The following is a 17,066-nucleotide window of genomic DNA, read 5'->3' on the forward strand; positions in this document are numbered from 1 at the left end:
ATAATATTAATTAATGTTAATAAATACATATATAAAATAAAAAAAATAATAATAATAATAAAGTAATAATAAATAAATTAATAATATTAAAATTAATATATTAAAATATTTAAGGAAAGAAAAATTTATTTAAGGTTAATTAAATATATTATATTTTTAAACTTTAATAATAATGGATATCCAACCCTTTTACTTAATAAAATCAAGTATTTTATTTTTTCTTTCTTTATCAACGATAAAAGTACTTTATTATTAATAAAGTGCTTTTATGTCAATGTCACATAATTATTATTTATACGATTAATATTTATAAAATATTTTATAATTTTATTAATAATTAAATTACGTTTTTTAAATTAATCAATTTAGTATATATTAATAAATGTTGTAATATTTTTAACTTATAATATATTTTTCGTAAATGTAATTATAAAACGTTTTTAAAAAGGTTTATTATAATAATTTTTAAGAATTATTTAATTAACAACCTTTTGTTTTTACTTTAAATGTAAAATTTAAAAATTTATTACGTTTGTATGGTGGTTTTTCATTTTTTTAAATAGTTAAAATAATATAAACGCGGATATATTGTATGAAATTATTATATAACGTAATATAACCTTAGTTTATATTTTAATTATAACTTGGTAAATGTGGTTTTCTCGGTTTTTTATATAAATAATTATTTTTATTATTTAAATATTATTTAATGTTATAATGGTTAAAATTATATAAAGGGTATGTTGGTGGTTAATTTAATTTAATGTTTTATAAAATGGGTATGTGTTAAAAGGCAGAGCCAACGGTTAGATGAGTACGGTGCACCATTAGTACATAACCAACAAAATAAAAAAAGCAGATGAAAATTCGTCCGACTTGGCATATATACTATATTTACAGCGCTTATATACGTTAAAGCCCATTATAAATATAAGGTATTATAATGATGCATACGTTAAAGTTATAACGCTTTAAAAAAAAGTTTTTAAAGTTAAAATGAAATTTATTAAATTTATTAAATCCATTATAATTATAGTAAACTTAGCATATACAACCACTATAATTACAGTAGATTTAATGATATTTTTAAAAATTAAATTAAAGTTTTCATAACAGCTATTTACAGCTAGCAAAGTGTTAGCCAATTAAAACCTTATATTTACAAGCCTTATAATTATAGCGTATTATTCACTATAATCCCCTATAGTTATAGGGCCTCTAATAGGTACGTGCGCTATAATTATAGCGCTTACGCCAGCCAATCGGACGAATTTTCATCCGTTTTTTTATTTTGTCGGTTGTGCACTAATGTGCCACCGTAAGATGAGTGCTCGAGTCAGTTTGAGGAGTTGGGCGAAGCTCGTAGCACGCTCGCCGAATAACGCAAGTACTTACTCAAGGCCAGCCAAAAATTCTCGAATCTCATTACCGAAGCAAAAGATGGGATTTACCAAGATAAGTTCTTTGGAAATGCTCGGGAAGATATTGGATACTGTAAAAGGCTTCGTGCCGTTGTGCAGAACAGTTTGACTGATTTTGCCCATACAATGCGAGTCAATGGACATGCAAGGAAGATTGTTGAGAAAGCTTCAACGGGTGACTCTACAGAGGTCACACGAGATGATTACATACTAGAAGTGAAAGATCTGATGAAAAGAACTCGAGGATGTGAACTTCCAGGCACATACAACCCTTTGATAATCGGCGAGTTGTTTCGCGAACAGTGTAAGCCCTGGAGAAGCTGGTTGGAAAGGTTCTCTAGCAAGATATTCGAAGCTGTTGACTTAATTGTTAATGAAGCATTGGAATACGTTGTGGATGGGGATACGAAGGCGAAGCTCTGGGGTGAATTGATTAACGATGGTCTGGATCAGCTCAACCGTCAGCTTGATAGTAAGGTGGCTGAGATCCTGCGACCTCATGAGGATGGCCACCCAATTACATACAACCACTATCTGACAGAGAACGTCCAGAAGATCCGTAGCGATCGCTATCGGGACAATGTCATGCGAGGCCTGAGAGAGTCTGGAAGTGGGAGAAGTGCGGTACAAACAAATATTGGCAACTGTTTAGAGGCAGTTATTAAGTATACCGAAAAAGACATGGAGACCGTGTCAAGTTCGGAAGCAATCGACTGGATGGAGGCATATTATAAAGTGAATCACCCCTACTACCCTTATACCTTATGATCACAAGCTTATATTATATAACAGGTGGCACTGAAGCACATTGTGGATGACTTCAGTACGCTGGCTGTTGAGGCTTGTCTTATTTCGAAGCTACCTGGGCTATTTACCCCAGAAGTTGTATTTGAGTTTAGCGACGATACCGTTAGTAGGGTTGCAGCCGAGAGCTGGGAAACAGCAGACGAACGAAAGTTCCTCACGGATAAGATGAACATCCTCAGCGGTGGTATGACGGAACTACAGCGCCTAAATAAATATCATAAGCGTATAGGCGTTGGTAAGTTAGCTGAGCGGCGACCTTTTCCCCCTTATTGTTTACATCAAGCTTGAAGCAAAGCTAACTTTTCTAAGACAAACTAGAAAAAGAAGTCAACACACCTGGATCTTCTTCTGAGCAAGAAAAGTCTTGGAACCAACCGGATCTAAACTTCGGTATGCCAAAGCAATCGGAAGTGCCGGAATACGAAACAGCAAGCCCGAAAGTACCAGAGGAGATTGATGTGCCTAGTATTACAGACTATGTCCCGGTTGCAGAGAGACCGCGGGCCTTCGGCCAACCCGTTCGGTGGCCAGGCCACTTTTCAATCCTACCTTAAACTATCCTGTCGGGAGCCTCTTTGGTGTGGACTCCTCACGTGTTATGTAAAACTAATATAATTGTCACACAACTGATACGTATTATTGGTGCGTTGATATGAGGCAATATTGATGGAATTCTTGATGATCTGATTGGTTGTGTTGAGATTGTGGAAACGCGGTATTCACCGCCAACTACAGGAAAATAGGGTTCTTAAGTCACCTAATAGGACCGACTACCTCCTAATCTGGTAGCTATTAACTGACTCATCGAACTTGCTGGTAAATGTATTAACGCTTGGCCTTTTATCCTCTTACGAGGGCGCTACGCGTCCCTTATATACCTATTCTACATATACCTATGACAGGTACCTACATAATTAATACTAGCTTGACTTGCCCCCTGACAGCGCTACCTGCGTGATACGAACGCAAATACTAGTCCCAATACCGATATTAGCTCACTATATATCGTCTGCGGCTAATTAAAACCGATAAGCGTTGGTAAGTTTCTACGAGACTCCTAAGATGGATCTCGATATCGGAGAGAACACAGTCTGCAGCTAACATGTTCGAATATATGCGTTGAACTAGGGCTATGGTTCCTAAAACTTACGGCGTCGTGGATATTAGCCCATCTATTTACCCATTATCTTAGAGAATAAGTATTGAATCCAATCTCCAGTTGCAGGTATGATCTTTGATATATAGTGTGTAGGTTGACAATAAAGGTCTATGTTAAGTCATGTTACACAAGGTCTTGAAGATGTATTTACTCCTTTATGATGGAAGTTGACATGGCATGTATCTGAGTACCTAAGGTACCTCCTAGGAGATATTCAAGGCGAAGCAGCGCGATCAAAAGATTTCTAAGTATCTAAGTAAGTATACATCGAGTTATGGTACGTATCAGTTAATGCAGTCACCCCTACTGTGTATAGAATTGAGAGATGATCGATAATATGATGAGACCATTCTGTTATTGGCGCGGGAATAGGCCGACGTAGCCCGAGTTGCAAGACAAATACAGGTTTCTGGATAGTTGCATGGCTCAATAGGCCTAGGCAACGACACATAGAGCAAACGATCCTGCAGGCTACCCATCATATTTGAGTGATTGGAGCCTCGAAGGATATCGATGAATACTTTTATTTACAGATCCTCAAGTAGGGTATGAGTATGATAGGATATAGTCATATATCTGCACGCCCCTAAGTTCTTTTCTCTACGAACTGGCCTCTCTTTTTCTAAGATCCTGCCTCATCTTTCTACCGAACCTGAACTTACCAACGATCTCAAAAATACAAACAGCGAGGCTAGGGAAGTTAGAGCTACTATGGACACCAAAGACATTTCCGATTCTGAAGAATATTTCGCCTTCATTAAACAGAGCAAAGAAAATGCAGAGCGAGCACAGCGTCGCAAGGGCGAAAAGCCTCGAGATCATCCCCCACCCGGCCTTCTCATTTCACAATTCATAATGAAGCTTTATCATTCCGCTAGCACGAGTGACATGATGAACCACAGGTTCTATATGTCGCAAGTACCACCATATTACCCCCCATGTACCCGTTCCGTCCAGAGTCTCAAGCCTCTGATGATATCAGGAATGATGCTCGAGAATCATCATCTGGGGAGCTATGCTTTGGTCCGCGTCTTGACGCCACCTGATCGAATGACTGCCGTCATGGCTATTGTTGAAGATGAGGAGGGTACCGCGGTATTGCTTCAGCTCTACAATCAGCCCGAAGAATCCAAGATCGCCAAAGACCATATTCTGAAGGCTCAAGATATATGCATCATTAAGGAACCTTTCTTCAAAGTGACCAACAGTGGCTCATATAGTTTGCGAGTCGATCATGTCAGCGACATTATCTGGCTTGAGGATACGGACAATCGTATTCCTCTGGAGTGGAGAAAACGATTTATAAGTCTTGACGAGAGCTCTGAGGACATACGTAGGGAGGGAAACGAGGCAGTTCAGAAGAAGGACTGGGTCAAGGCGGAGCGCCTGTGAGTAATTACTCGTAGGAAACATTATACATTTGATAGTTGAGGGTACTAATTAAACTCATAGGTATACAGATGCGATACGCGCCGCCGTGACTGCTAAGGAGGAGAAGCTGGCTCACCTTAACCGTTCTCTCACCAACCTTTACCTCGACCGGCCAGAGAAAGCGCTCAGCGACGCACAAAAGGGCAATATGGACGATGATTCTCTAATGGAAAAAGCTTTATTCCGAGAGGCTAAGGCTCTCTACGCACTGGGGAAGTTTAGCTCTTGCTTGGAGAGTCTTATGCTTCTCGTGCGCTCTAACCCCAAGAACTCAGATGCATGGGGAGAGATTAAGCGAGTTAAGCAACGTCTCCGTGAGGAGGAAAAAGGATCGTATCAATTCGGCAACATGTACAAACAGGCTGAAGATACTCCGCCCTTGATCGACTGCGCAACATACGTTGGGTCAGTAGCCGTCCGTGATTCACCTGGTCGAGGCAAGGTTCTGTTCACCACGAAGGCAGTCAAGGCAGGAGAGCTTTTGTTATGCGAGAAAGCTTTTGCGTACAGCTATGCTGGCGATGATAGCAAATCAAACACGACCGTTTTAGTGAATTGGCATACCAACACCATGTCTATGGGTGGCCAATTGAACCTCATCACCCAGATTGTTCAGAAACTATACCATAACCATGATGGGGCGAAGGTATTCACCGAGTTGCATCACGGTGACTATACTCCTGTTACAATATCTGAGGTTGACGGAGCTCCCGTGGTTGATACGTAAGTCTTTAGGAATATGAATCGGATAGATGGGAATTCTAACAAGAAGAACGCAGATTCCTCGTTATAAGAATCATTCAGCTAAACTCTTTCGGATCCCCACGCACCAGTTACAAGTCAATCATGTCGTCCATGGTCAAGCAAAATGGAGAGCGAAAGGACAAGTCCACCGAGTATACTACATGTGGCATATGGCCCATTGCATCACGCATCAACCATTCCTGTATCACCAACTGTTATCGCGCCTTCATCGGCGACATGCAAATCGTGCGGGCCACCCAGGACTTAGAGGCGGGTACCGAGTTGCGCTTCATGTACCGCGGCCCCGGGCTAAACGAGACCTATGAAGAAGCCCAGAAGAAGCTCAAAAACAACTGGGGGTTTGTCTGCGACTGTGCGCTGTGCCTTTACAAGAAGGCCACGCCTCGAAGTATTATTAAGAAACGCAAGGCTTTATTCCTCCCCCTGAAATCCTTGTTGAAGCAGGGGTCTTCGCCGGCACAGCTAAGACGAGCGATGAAGATAATGGAAGACTTGGAGAAGACGTACACAACTAGGCAGGGTTTGCCGCCGGTGGTGCGTTACGAGTTGTCGGGGCCTTACTTTGGGACAGGCGCAACTCTAATCTCAAGATGTAAATTTACAGATGGCGTAGAGATGATTCTGAAAGGGCTAGAGGCGCTTGGATACGTCGTTGTGGCCTGCCCGCCAAGGGATATGGGAGCCGGGAAAAAGGCAATAATGGAGATAAAGCGCTGGGGAGAAGCCGACGAAGCCACCGTCTGGGCACTCTCGTGTATGATGCAGGCGTATGGGTTTCTTGCTCCTGAGCTCTGCAGTATCGTCAAGGAGTATGCTCATATCATTTATAGCATATGCTGTGGCGAGAGCGAGACCATTGGTAATATCTTTCCGGGTCTTGCGTAGGTACAAGGTCGCCATAGCAAGGAGCACAGGGGAGAAGATTCCTCAATGGCCATTTGATAATTCAGAAGGCAAGTGAGCTCACGATATAACGCGGGGTCTCACGATCAAGACATATTTCATGGGTACCTTTTAATTTAAAATAATAGTTCATATGCCGCATACTCTTCTCAATCCTATTCTCTCCTAAGAATCTACTAAACACCGCAAAACTTCCGATTCTAGGAACGAGCAATACAGCTTTTCCAACAATTAAGCATCTTGTCTAGGACATAAATAATCTATTTGGGGGATAAATAACATGTTTTCTTAATATGTCACACCCCGCTTCCAGATTGGCACCTCCTGAAACTCTTTAACGCTCCATCTAAGTTTACCCTTCTCATCAAGCCAGGCGCCCTGATCGCTAGCCTTTAGACCATTTTTCTCATTTTCCGCAATTTCGTTCTGGCTAACGCCCATCGGATCTCTTGCTATCCAAATCAAAGGCGTCGGGCTTGTGAGGGCCGGGTTTAGATATGCTTTCTGGAGTTGCTCTTCCGTGTACTCCTGGACGTCTTCGTCATCAAATAAGTCCCCATCTTGCAGCCATGATTTCATGGCCTGGTGTGAGGCGAAAACTTGCGGTTCAAAGAAATGTGCTATTGGGTCTATAATCCGCTGTGCGATGGGCTTTGGAACCTTTGCCTGTTGTCCTAGATGCTGGATCCGGGATGTCGAGTGTGCCTGTCCTTCTTCCGCGGAGGATAATAGCGGTGTAGATTCGTCGTCCCTCTCGGTCAGCGTAGCTAAATCGGCTGGTAGGAACTGTTCAAGCGGCGCAAGATACCTGTTAGTTAGTATGTTATAAAGGATTGTCGCGATGAACAAGACACCAGTTATAATAGATGGACCAGTTGCTCTTCTTAAACTGAAAAGACCAAGTAAGGACAACTCGGCTATATAAACACCCGTGAGAAGGTGCTGCAATGCGAGTGTATAAGCCTGGCCTTTAGTATCTATCTTCGGCTGGATGACGAAGAGGAGGTTGTAGCGGTAAGAGAAGTAATACAGGGCTAGTCCGGCAGCCGCGAAACCTAGTACCAATGGCGCGATACACGAGTATGCAATTGCTATGAAGGATGAGCGGATAAAAACGAAGATAGAGATAAGTTTTATACTAACCGATGATTGCAAAGTTGGCGAACTGTATAAAGTTAGCGCTGATGCATATTCATTGTACAGGTTTGGTAAGTCTCTCACCTTTGGATACAGCTTGCCCCATGCGATCCCTTTCATACTTGTATATCGGTTAAATTTCTGGCGCGGAGTTTTGTCGAAGAAATAGTCGTAGAAAAGATAACTTAGTAGATCCGAGTAGTTAAGTAAGTTATCAGCAGCTGAGGTAGTGCCCTGGACAATAAAGTAAGTCAGGTAGAAGTTTGACGCCTTAGGAAGCTGCCTCGCTAGCAGTTCAGGGATCGATGTGGGATCTTTGGCCTTTTCCAAAAGCTGTGCAGCCACGGGTGCTGCCCCGGAGAAAACTGCAGTGACAAGAAATACTTGCGTCACTTGGAAGATGTAGTACCATCTTTGGACCTTTAGTTCAGCAGCAGTGTTGGTAGGGCTACCAGTTGATTTGAATATGTCTGGTACTTGTAAGCATATCTATCCACGATTGAATCCGGACGACTAGATACTTACATCTAAATATGCTAGGCACTAGCTTGCTTAGCCAACTTGTCGCCAATGGAGGTATCAAGCCAGATAGGAGACCAACGACTGGTTCTGGTAAGTCCTTCAGGAAATTCAACCATTCGACATTATCCGCAAGATAGCCGATGTTAGAGATTAAGCCGATGATACTACTCGGAATAGACCAGAAACCTATCAGAGCTATTACCATAGCTAGAGCAGTCCCCTCTTGTGAAATACGGCGAGCAGGCGGTATAGTGAGGTTATTCCATATGACTTCTTGGGGTGAAATACTAGTATACCTGGGACCAAGGGCTAACAAGTTGCTGGACGCGACTTGCTGACAGGCTCGCTGAGCCTCTGCACATGTCTTGAACTCGACAAATACTGCAGCTGATCCGTTAGTCTCACCAATTTCATGTGAGTTGCGCGCATCCTCGATGCTTGCTTCCTCCTCTTTTATCTTCCCACGTAACCACTCGATACTATCAACTTTCTCATTTAGTGGCGAGACGTCCGGTTTATGCCGCGGTCTTATGGATTTCTTAACCGAATCTTCAAGATTATCGTAGTGAGTGTCTTCAGTCTGTGCGCGGGATTGAATTCGTTTTCTAACTTCATGGTTGGCCTTCCGAATTAGAATCATCTCCGCAGCCTCAAGCTGCTCAATTTTTGATTTACGTTTCGAGACTAGATGCTCTAGCGTGTCGACTTTAGTCGCTGGCCAAAGGCGCAAAGCTCCATCTCCAAAGTACCGATGCATATTCTCTTTGTCGAGGGCATCTCTTGGGGCTGATAGGAAGAGAACGGTGCGTGATGAAAGGCGGTTTGCAACGGGCTTCGACAGAGTCCAGGCTTGACGGAGGCCAATGAGCCAAAGTCGCTCGCGGGCAACTGTAAACATGACGAAGCTGAAAAATACCCAAGCGATTGTTGCGTGGGCGTATAGATGTCCCCTTTTCTTGACGTTCCCAATGCCGACCTTGTCTAGTTCGGTTGAGGAACCACCACCAGTGGCGTTCACCGGCATGAGAATAGGCCACGTGATACAACAGCCAACGAAGCAAATGAAGATGACTGTTCGCAGGAAGCGGAGATAAAGATACGCATCCAGAGACTGATGATATAAGATGAACTTATCCGGAACCTTGCGCATGGTATGGACCCAATTGAAATACGACCGACCAGCAGAAGGAGTCCGGTCCCTGCAAGAGATTTAGTATCATGGTGATAAGTCAGAGGTAGGTACATACTTCTCCGGTATGCTTTCGATGAAGGTTCGTGGAGCATAGATACTAGGATACCAGCGTCGAATGACGATGAATATCGCAACGAAGATGAGGCCGGTAACCTTCCTGGCTTAGCAAGTATACGAAGTTTGAGGATATGTACACACTTACCCATGTGGGGACAAACGCAGAGACAATGGCGGCCAGGGATGCCGAGCCTTTTGGCTATAGTGAACGAGATGTTAGGCTTTGGTTATAGATGATAGTCCGTAAATGACAGGTGAAGATGTCCACGAGAGACTATCTCACAGACTCCTTCACTAGGTGAACCACGAGCCATAAGAATGCTTACCTTGGCGTCCATAGTACTTAAACCACCTTTGACTTGGTTAGGATCGTATATGATTGTGCCAAACTCCGTTTTTCGCGATTCGATCGTCTTAAGCCATAACGCGTTGTACTCTTCGCAGTCTAAGCAAGTGATCGAGACTCTTGAACTCTAAGACGTATGCTACAAACATGACGAGTTGCTATTAATCAATAACGATCTAGGAATGGGTCGAAGCAAAAGCCTCTTCTAGCAGGTAAATAGTAAAATATTGTATATGAAAATTAGAATACTAGAAGTGATACTGTAGTCAATTATCCAACTTGTTAAAGTACAATTGTTGGTTTGAAGTGTCTATGACGTAGTATCTACGATGTACGATGTACGAGGTACGCGTTTTAAGTAAATGAGAGCTGTGATAGTGTGGCTTGAGGTGGCCTGCGGTGGCTTGACATATACAGCAAAGCTATTTTTAAATCTTCTTACAAGCATACCTAGGTACCTAGGTAGGTAGGTAATGCTTCTAAAAGACTTCAATCCACTAGCCCACTTCTCCTTTTTCATCTCCCTTTTCTTTTTTTTCTTTTTTTTTCATCTTTCTATCTTCAACCAGTTACAACACTTCGAAAGTACCTAGGTAGTTTTTATATAAACCTGTTTACGTATAAAAGTCTCTAATAAACTATTAATACGTTGAATATAACTTAAATCCATACGCCGTATCTAGGTAATCATGTAATATGCAATGTCGCCTCTCAGCTTAAACAATACGGCGTATATGCGCTTACGTGGACCCTCAATGCCGTCTAGCCATTCAGCGAATAGCTTCATCAGCCCTGTGTATAGTACGGCGTATCTTTACTTACTAAACAGGGCGTTTTCTCAAATAAAATACTGATACATGAGAAATTAAATAGTTGTCGCGCATAACCCAGCCTCAGCTTGTGACTATAATTTCTTGGCTGGTGTATCATTGCTTTGGTAGACCATAGGAGCATCATGTATTCCTCTCACTTATATTTAAACCCTTCTCCCGTCCTGTATCATAATCCAATATTCTGTCATCGCAATCCTATCTCAAGGCAAATCTACCTATCGTAAGCCACGATGATTTCCTTCCGAGGCGTGTTACAGCTTTCCTTTATCACGTTGTCCCTTGCCCAACCCCATGGGACTTCAACACTTCAATGGGGACCGTGCAATAAGACCGAGGTTCCTAGCGACGTCCCTGTTGACTGCAGCATTCTGATGGTCCCCCTCGACTACACCAAGCCGGATTCCAATGAGAAGCTACAGTTAGACCTTGTCAGAATCCCCGCCCCTGTGAAACCCTCCAGAGGAAGCATTCTTTTCGATTTTGGCGGACCTGGCGGTACTGGACGAGATGAAATAGGCATCAAAACATTGGCGGATGAGCTATTAGCGTGAGTTTAGGTGGCCGAATCTTCTACTTGGGGTTTTCAGACTGATGTCTCTTTTAGGCTTACTGGCCGTCAGTTTGATCTTATTGCATTCGACCCACGGTAAGATTTTATCCTTGTCCCAGCTTTTCCGGGCTTGGGATTCGAGACGTTACTAACGACTACTGAGTTTATAGCGGTACTCGTGGCTCGAAAATTCCTATCCAATGTTTCGATAATGAATATGACGCCTGGTCATTCTATCTGGACGTGATACCTGCAAATAGTTCCGATGTAGAGTTGGGAAAGCAATGGGCACGCGCATCTATGCTTGTCGACGCCTGCCTCAAGACGCATAATAAGACGGGGAGCTTAGTTAGTTCTGCATTTGTAGCAAGAGATATGATGCAAATTGTAGATGCTCTCGGAGAAGATGGAATGTTACGATACTGGGGTATGCCAATTCTTGGTAGACATGACAGCGATGCAAACTACAGTAGAGCTAACAATGCATGCTAGGTTTTTCATACGGTACGACATTGGGGGCAACTACAGCTGCTATGTTTCCCGATAGGATAGGAAGGATGGTCCTCGACGGCGTTCAAAACCCGCACGAGTATTACCATGCGCAGGCGTAAGTAATCGATCGGCTATGGATTCAAGACGCTAATAGTTAATGCCATCGTAGCGACTTCGAGGAATTTAGAGATGCGGACGCGGAGTTTTCAGCTATGTTTACTGGCTGTGTTGCAGCTCGCGAGAATTGTGCGTTGGCTAAAGGCAACAACAAGACAGCCGCTGAGCTCGAGCAGGCCGTCTGGGATCTCCTCGACGCCGTCAAATACAACCCGGTTCCTCTTAAGTCATTCCTGATCGACTACACCAACGTGAAGTCTTTTCTGGTACAGGGCCTCTATGATAGTTCCTCTTGGCCGGGTATTACTAGTATACTCAATGCGGTTATGACCGAGCAGTACGACGTAGTTAACAACGCTTTCGAGGCTCTGATGCCTACAACCTCTATTGACATATTCAAGCAGAGTCAACAACCGCAGGCACTTGCTTCCATTCACTGTAGTGATAACATGGTGCGAAGCAAGACATTTGATGACTTCGCTCCGGCTATCCAGCGTCTATACAACACCAGTAGGATCAGTAAGTTACCTTTCCTTTAGTACTCTTTTAGCGTGAACCGTTTAGTATGAGCCGAGTCATGCAATTTATCTTTTCATTGTGCTTATCTCACATTTAATGCTAATGATACAATTGTAGTTGGAGACGGGTTGATATTCTTATACAGCGCCTGCGCGCAATGGAAGATTGAGCCAAAAGAGCGATACATGGGCGACTTCAACGTAAAAACAAAGAATCCGGTCCTCTTCATTGGCAACACTTTTGATGGGCTCACGTCCCTTGCTTCGGCCAGGAATATTAGCTCCACCTTCGAGGCGAGTGCCTTACTAACTATCGATGGATACGGTGTAAGCTTTCCATTTCCTTGACCACGAACACCTCTTAACTACAAGTGCACCTAATTCTGACACTATCCGCCTTTTAAACAGCATTCTTCATTGGCCGCTCCTTCAGCATGCACTATCAGAGCGACTTCGGCATATTGGGCAAATGGCACTCTACCTTCCGAAGGAAAGGTCTGTGACTCGGTTCCGTTGTATTCAGGGATCACCTGGGAAGATATTATACAGGAGGTATACGGTAATACGACGGTTTCTTTTAAACGCCAAGCACCTCGTGTGCCAAATTTTGGAGCCCTCCTAGCGCCCCCAGCCCCTTTTTTCATTCCTAGGTAATGGAACCCTGCAGATGACACAGGTCAATGTTGTTATAATTGATTCACCGTCTCCTGTTCAGAATATTAGTCTCCCAGCAATACTTCGGATTTCATAAAGGATAACCCATTGGTCAAACTCACGATGTATTTACCTTTTCTGAGTCTTTTTTGTGTTAATACAATTAAAAGCCACCAGCCCACTTTGCTGTCTGATTCTAGATTTATGTCGATATGCAACGTGGGAACTTAACAGATTTGCACAGCCTTTCTGGAATTTAGTCTGGAATATCTTTGTGAATTAGACAATTCATTGGTGATTTGTTGACTATTTCGTTAAGCCACTATCAGAGTTCCAATCTGATTCCCGAACCTGTAGCTATAACTCCCTACTTAACAATTAGTATACCCTGCGCAGTTCCACGTGTTATAAATAACCAACCTAGAATCATTGTGTAATGCAGCTCTGGTCAGCATTACCAGTATCGGCCTTCTGCCTTTTGGGGTGAGGCAACAAGTCATTGAGGTCGTCAACATCGTCCTCGTCATGTGCTCTTCTCTTCGACTGACTAGTGCCACTGTTGCGACTATCCTTAGGTGGAAATACTCCATCGAATAGTTTTCCTGCCTTATTAAGGAGTCCTCCTGTCTTCCTTTTGGCTAATATGTTCACAGCTTTTCTCTTCTTCTTTTTGAGCATCCTTAGCGTGGCCTTGCTAATTTTGTTAGATAAACTAGCTTTGGCTAGCCATTCAATAAAATCCTGTTTACAAATTAGTTCATACTTGATAATTTTTTCAATGGTCAAATACTAACCGCAGCTCCTCTCTCTTCGTTTGAATGTAGTGCAACTCGAATAGCCACTCTCGTTTCTTGTTTGTGCCAATGGATGAAATCATTCATGGGACTACCCAGGTGAAACGGATACGCTGGTCTTGTCTTTTGACCCAACATGTGGTTTGACAGTGGAAGCATCAAATCTGTAATACCAAGTCCGGTTGAATGAGAATACTCGATGGCATAGTCAGCTCCTACCGAGGCTAACGAATCAGCTCGGGTGTTTCCTTCAACACCGACATGTCCTGGTGTCCAGTGGATTTCGACCTTGCTGCCGAATTTCACAAGCTTCTCGAGAGGATAAACCAAATATTCGTGGATTGCAGCTTTATTGTGCGGTTCAATTTCCAGTTTGGTATAGCAATAGCTGTAATGCAAGCGCTGGATTCCGGAAAGGCCATCAGTTATGATGATTACCTTTGGTGGCGTAGTGCGACCACCACCAAGAGGATTAGGAACTCGTCCAGCCCAATCCATCAGCTCGTAATAGGCTATCCACAGTCCTCTGTGCAGTGCTATGGCTTCGTGGTCTAGTAAATCAGAGATTCCCTTTGATCCATAGGCCGCGTCGACCCAGTTATGGTCAGCGCCGTAGAAACGCTTGTAAGTAATACCACAGCCAACATTGTGTCTGGATTTTACCGATCCGTCTGTAAACATAACAAGGCGCGGAGGGTTTGAAGGAGGTTGGGTTGCTGTTGCGTGAACTGCATACCGAATAGCATCCATATGCGGTCTAGCTACAAACTTGATTATGGCATCATCATTGATCTGCTCCTCATCTTGTTTAGGCACCTCTGTTTTGATAGTCTCAACAAAAGCCTTGAGTTCCTGCTTGGTAAAGTTGGGAAGTTGAGCTGATCCGCCTATCTGTAGTCTATCAAAGGGCAGCTTTGGGCGCCAGGGTCGTCGTAGGATCCACGCGCCTGCAATGTTTGGGTCTGTGTCGATTTTGTTGCCAGCGCTGTGGCCGGTTGCCTGGCCCATCGATTCACTTACCTGCTGGTTCATGGCGAAAGGCTGGTCAAAAGCGCGGTGCTGCTGACCGGGGGGAAACATGGTTGCAGCGTTGTTTATGAGAACAAGTCAAGTCGTCACATAAACAAGAAGAGCGCTCAACAAAAAAGAAGTTTGGTGTGGGACGATTAAAACCTAGAGGATATGATACCGCAGCAGGAAATTTGACGAGTTTGAGGGAAACCAAACAATGTGCGGGGAAAGAAGGACCCGAAGGAAGGTACGAATATCATGAATTCAAACATGTGCACGGGACGGGCAGAATTGTTACTCCCCAGCAACCTGACGGGGAAACGCTAGGTACCTTTATGGCGGCGACTCTCCTGACGGAGACGCCAGCTGTCTTTGAAGGGTACAACTGCTAATCTTATGAGACGTCTCTTGTACCTAACGTATTTGAAATAATATTTACAATGGCTAGTGCTGTAGGATAAGATAGCTCTTGTTGTAAGACATAGATTGCGTTGTTAAAAAGTAGACTCAACCATTAAAGGGTAATGAAGGTTATGCAATGTGACTTGTCCAACAAATTTGAAATTGAATAATTATTGAATAAATTAGGAGCTTACGATTGTGTCGGATGACAAGGCAGGGGTGGTGTTATACACCTAAAAGTAGGAAACACAATACGATACGAAATGAGGCTCTCATGATCTGTTCTTGTCTATTGTTGAGTTGTGTGTGTGTGGCACGTGACTAGACTACATAATTGGCTATTCCCCATATTCCAACAGATTGCCTAGTTACAACTTTTCTATAGTATTATATAGATGAGCTATTCTACAAATACATGTATGTATAACTGTTTTTTCACTTCCCACTCTTATCATCTACCTAAAATTTAACGAAAATCGGGCAAGTACCTGACCTACTAGCTAGGTACCTAGTAAGTATGATGGATACTTTCAGGGGCGTAACTTTATGACGATCTAAATGTTTCTATTGAAATAGTTATACCTATCTGTTACCTATTTTTTTATATGTCGATAATTTCTAACCCCTTTGATCTTGTTAGCACATATAGGAGTGACTGAATAAAGGCATTGCTTCCACTAATATTTCTATGTCGCGATAAGAATACTAACTTTTGATTGAAACTTAATATCGTTTAAGGAAATCTTGAAGATGTAAATGATGAATACACACACACACACACATATATATAGGGCTATTTCTCCCTGCTGTATATCGTATTGAAATATGAAAGTGCTGTTGAAGCTGTATTTTGGATGTTTAGATTGGACGTCGATGCGAGTTCATCATTGCGAGCTCTGTTCCCTTGTAACTCAGTAGTTGCTTGATGGTCCTGCAAAAGCCCCTGAGGTAACATTGGCGCAGTGGGCGGCAAGTAGTCGGGTGTGTCGTTTTCATGTTGATTGACATACTTTTTTAGGTTGGTGTAAAAAGCTCGCGCAGTTTTTGAGGACGTCGGATCCAACACCAGAGACGAGGAGCTATTCTGACTCGGATTAAGGCCACTATCTTCCGACCAGGGGCGTCTGATCGCACGGGCAACATACGGCAACCCCGAGATAGCCCGAGCCTTAACAAGTGGGCTTGGGGCCTCGACTAGGTCGTTATGTCGTACATTGCTAGCAATATTGTCGTCGGAAGTCTCTTCTACCTGCGCGATTGGTGAGCCTGGAAAAAGATCGCTTATTAATTGACGATCTCGGTCATCATCATTATGTACTCCATCCGACGATCTTTCGGACCCTACTAATTCTGGTTCTGATGTTTCGCGGTAGATTGACTCGAAAGTATGAAATTCGTGGTCGATTCTTTGGGATAGGGAATTCGGACGAGGCTCGGTGATAACATGAATAGTGTCGTCGTGCTTCTCAGCAGTCTGGCTTTGACGAGGAGTTAGATCGGCTTCAGAGTATCTAAGTGTCAATACCTGTGAATGCCCTAGCGTTTGGCTACTATCCGTATCTTGTCGTCGTAGTTCTCCTGGAGATAGTCTCCCCGATGTAACCCGAGGGGGCTCATTACGATCGCAGACTTGTTGAGCTTCTTTAACCCTATTTTCCTTCATTAGGTCTAATCGAGTACTGAATCTCCTTGCGCTATCGTGTCCCGACACAATATTGAATATAAAACCATCGAGCTCCAAAGTTCTGATAGATTTTGCGGAAACCCAGGCATATTTTGCGCCGACAGCATGGAATTCCCCATCCAGTCGTATTTGATCCTCTGCAATGCCATCAAAAGACATGACGGGAAACTTCCGATCCATAACTCTGGGCCCGCCGTCATCGTAGTCTTTCTCCCAACCTAATATTTTTTTGACTGTCTTGTTATATATATAACAAGACGGAATAGACCTC

At 43.2% G+C, this 17,066-nt stretch overlaps 6 protein-coding genes across 6 annotated transcripts; 3 read left to right on the forward strand and 3 right to left on the reverse strand.

The window, feature by feature from the left end:
- Positions 1–1,547: 1,547 nt before the first annotated feature.
- Positions 1,548–3,237, forward strand: F4813DRAFT_399790 (uncharacterized protein; the record flags this gene model as incomplete). Its single annotated transcript, XM_049248202.1, has 3 exons — positions 1,548–2,156; positions 2,214–2,463; positions 2,538–3,237. 3 exons carry the CDS (start codon positions 1,548–1,550, stop codon positions 2,780–2,782), a joined length of 1,104 nt encoding a protein of 367 aa, XP_049095403.1. The 3' UTR covers positions 2,783–3,237.
- A 731-nt stretch (positions 3,238–3,968) lies between these two features.
- F4813DRAFT_253040 (uncharacterized protein) lies at positions 3,969–6,621 on the forward strand. Its single transcript, XM_049240179.1, has 3 exons — positions 3,969–4,775; positions 4,840–5,541; positions 5,598–6,621. Exons 1-3 carry the CDS (start codon positions 4,099–4,101, stop codon positions 6,466–6,468), a joined length of 2,250 nt encoding a protein of 749 aa, XP_049095404.1. The 5' UTR covers positions 3,969–4,098; the 3' UTR covers positions 6,469–6,621.
- A 153-nt stretch (positions 6,622–6,774) lies between these two features.
- Positions 6,775–9,732, reverse strand: F4813DRAFT_383231 (DUF221-domain-containing protein; the record flags this gene model as incomplete). The annotated part of the gene is made up of 5 exons (XM_049245917.1): positions 6,775–8,093; positions 8,149–9,344; positions 9,393–9,490; positions 9,540–9,593; positions 9,721–9,732. The coding sequence occupies 5 exons, from the start codon at positions 9,730–9,732 to the stop codon at positions 6,775–6,777; spliced, it is 2,679 nt and encodes an 892-aa protein (XP_049095405.1).
- A 997-nt stretch (positions 9,733–10,729) lies between these two features.
- On the forward strand, positions 10,730–13,265 carry F4813DRAFT_399819 (alpha/beta-hydrolase). Its single transcript, XM_049248203.1, has 7 exons — positions 10,730–11,120; positions 11,178–11,219; positions 11,294–11,550; positions 11,616–11,730; positions 11,785–12,251; positions 12,369–12,577; positions 12,659–13,265. Exons 1-7 carry the CDS (start codon positions 10,804–10,806, stop codon positions 12,902–12,904), a joined length of 1,653 nt encoding a protein of 550 aa, XP_049095406.1. The 5' UTR covers positions 10,730–10,803; the 3' UTR covers positions 12,905–13,265.
- F4813DRAFT_253346 (uncharacterized protein) lies at positions 13,031–15,359 on the reverse strand. Its single transcript, XM_049240182.1, has 3 exons — positions 13,699–15,359; positions 13,325–13,645; positions 13,031–13,271 (listed from the first exon to the last, which is right to left on the reverse strand). Exons 1-2 carry the CDS (start codon positions 14,776–14,778, stop codon positions 13,331–13,333), a joined length of 1,395 nt encoding a protein of 464 aa, XP_049095407.1. The 5' UTR covers positions 14,779–15,359; the 3' UTR covers positions 13,031–13,271; positions 13,325–13,330.
- Positions 15,360–15,904: 545 nt separating this feature from the next.
- On the reverse strand, positions 15,905–16,954 carry F4813DRAFT_383234 (uncharacterized protein; the record flags this gene model as incomplete). The annotated part of the gene is made up of 1 exon (XM_049245918.1): positions 15,905–16,954. The coding sequence occupies one exon, from the start codon at positions 16,952–16,954 to the stop codon at positions 15,905–15,907; it is 1,050 nt and encodes a 349-aa protein (XP_049095408.1).
- Positions 16,955–17,066: the final 112 nt, after the last annotated feature.

Source organism: Daldinia decipiens (genome assembly GCF_022478715.1).
Source record: "Daldinia decipiens strain CBS 113046 unplaced genomic scaffold F4813scaffold_47, whole genome shotgun sequence".
NCBI classification, from domain to species: domain Eukaryota; kingdom Fungi; phylum Ascomycota; class Sordariomycetes; order Xylariales; family Hypoxylaceae; genus Daldinia; species Daldinia decipiens.

Bases quoted from the DNA above. Each gene is read 5' to 3' on its own strand.
- F4813DRAFT_399819 (XM_049248203.1), top strand. From the start codon at position 10,804: ATGATTTCCTTCCGAGGCGTGTTACAGCTTTCCTTTATCACGTTGTCC. The intron at 11,731-11,784 runs GTAAGTAATCGA...ATGCCATCGTAG, and splicing joins GAGTATTACCATGCGCAGGC to CGACTTCGAGGAATTTAGAG. The intron at 12,578-12,658 runs GTAAGCTTTCCA...CCTTTTAAACAG, and splicing joins TAACTATCGATGGATACGGT to CATTCTTCATTGGCCGCTCC.
- F4813DRAFT_253040 (XM_049240179.1), top strand. From the start codon at position 4,099: ATGGACACCAAAGACATTTCCGATTCTGAAGAATATTTCGCCTTCATT. The intron at 4,776-4,839 runs GTGAGTAATTAC...TTAAACTCATAG, and splicing joins TGGGTCAAGGCGGAGCGCCT to GTATACAGATGCGATACGCG. The intron at 5,542-5,597 runs GTAAGTCTTTAG...AGAAGAACGCAG, and splicing joins GGAGCTCCCGTGGTTGATAC to ATTCCTCGTTATAAGAATCA.
- F4813DRAFT_253346 (XM_049240182.1), bottom strand. From the start codon at position 14,778: ATGTTTCCCCCCGGTCAGCAGCACCGCGCTTTTGACCAGCCTTTCGCC. The intron at 13,646-13,698 runs GTTAGTATTTGA...ATTTGTAAACAG, and splicing joins ACGAAGAGAGAGGAGCTGCG to GATTTTATTGAATGGCTAGC.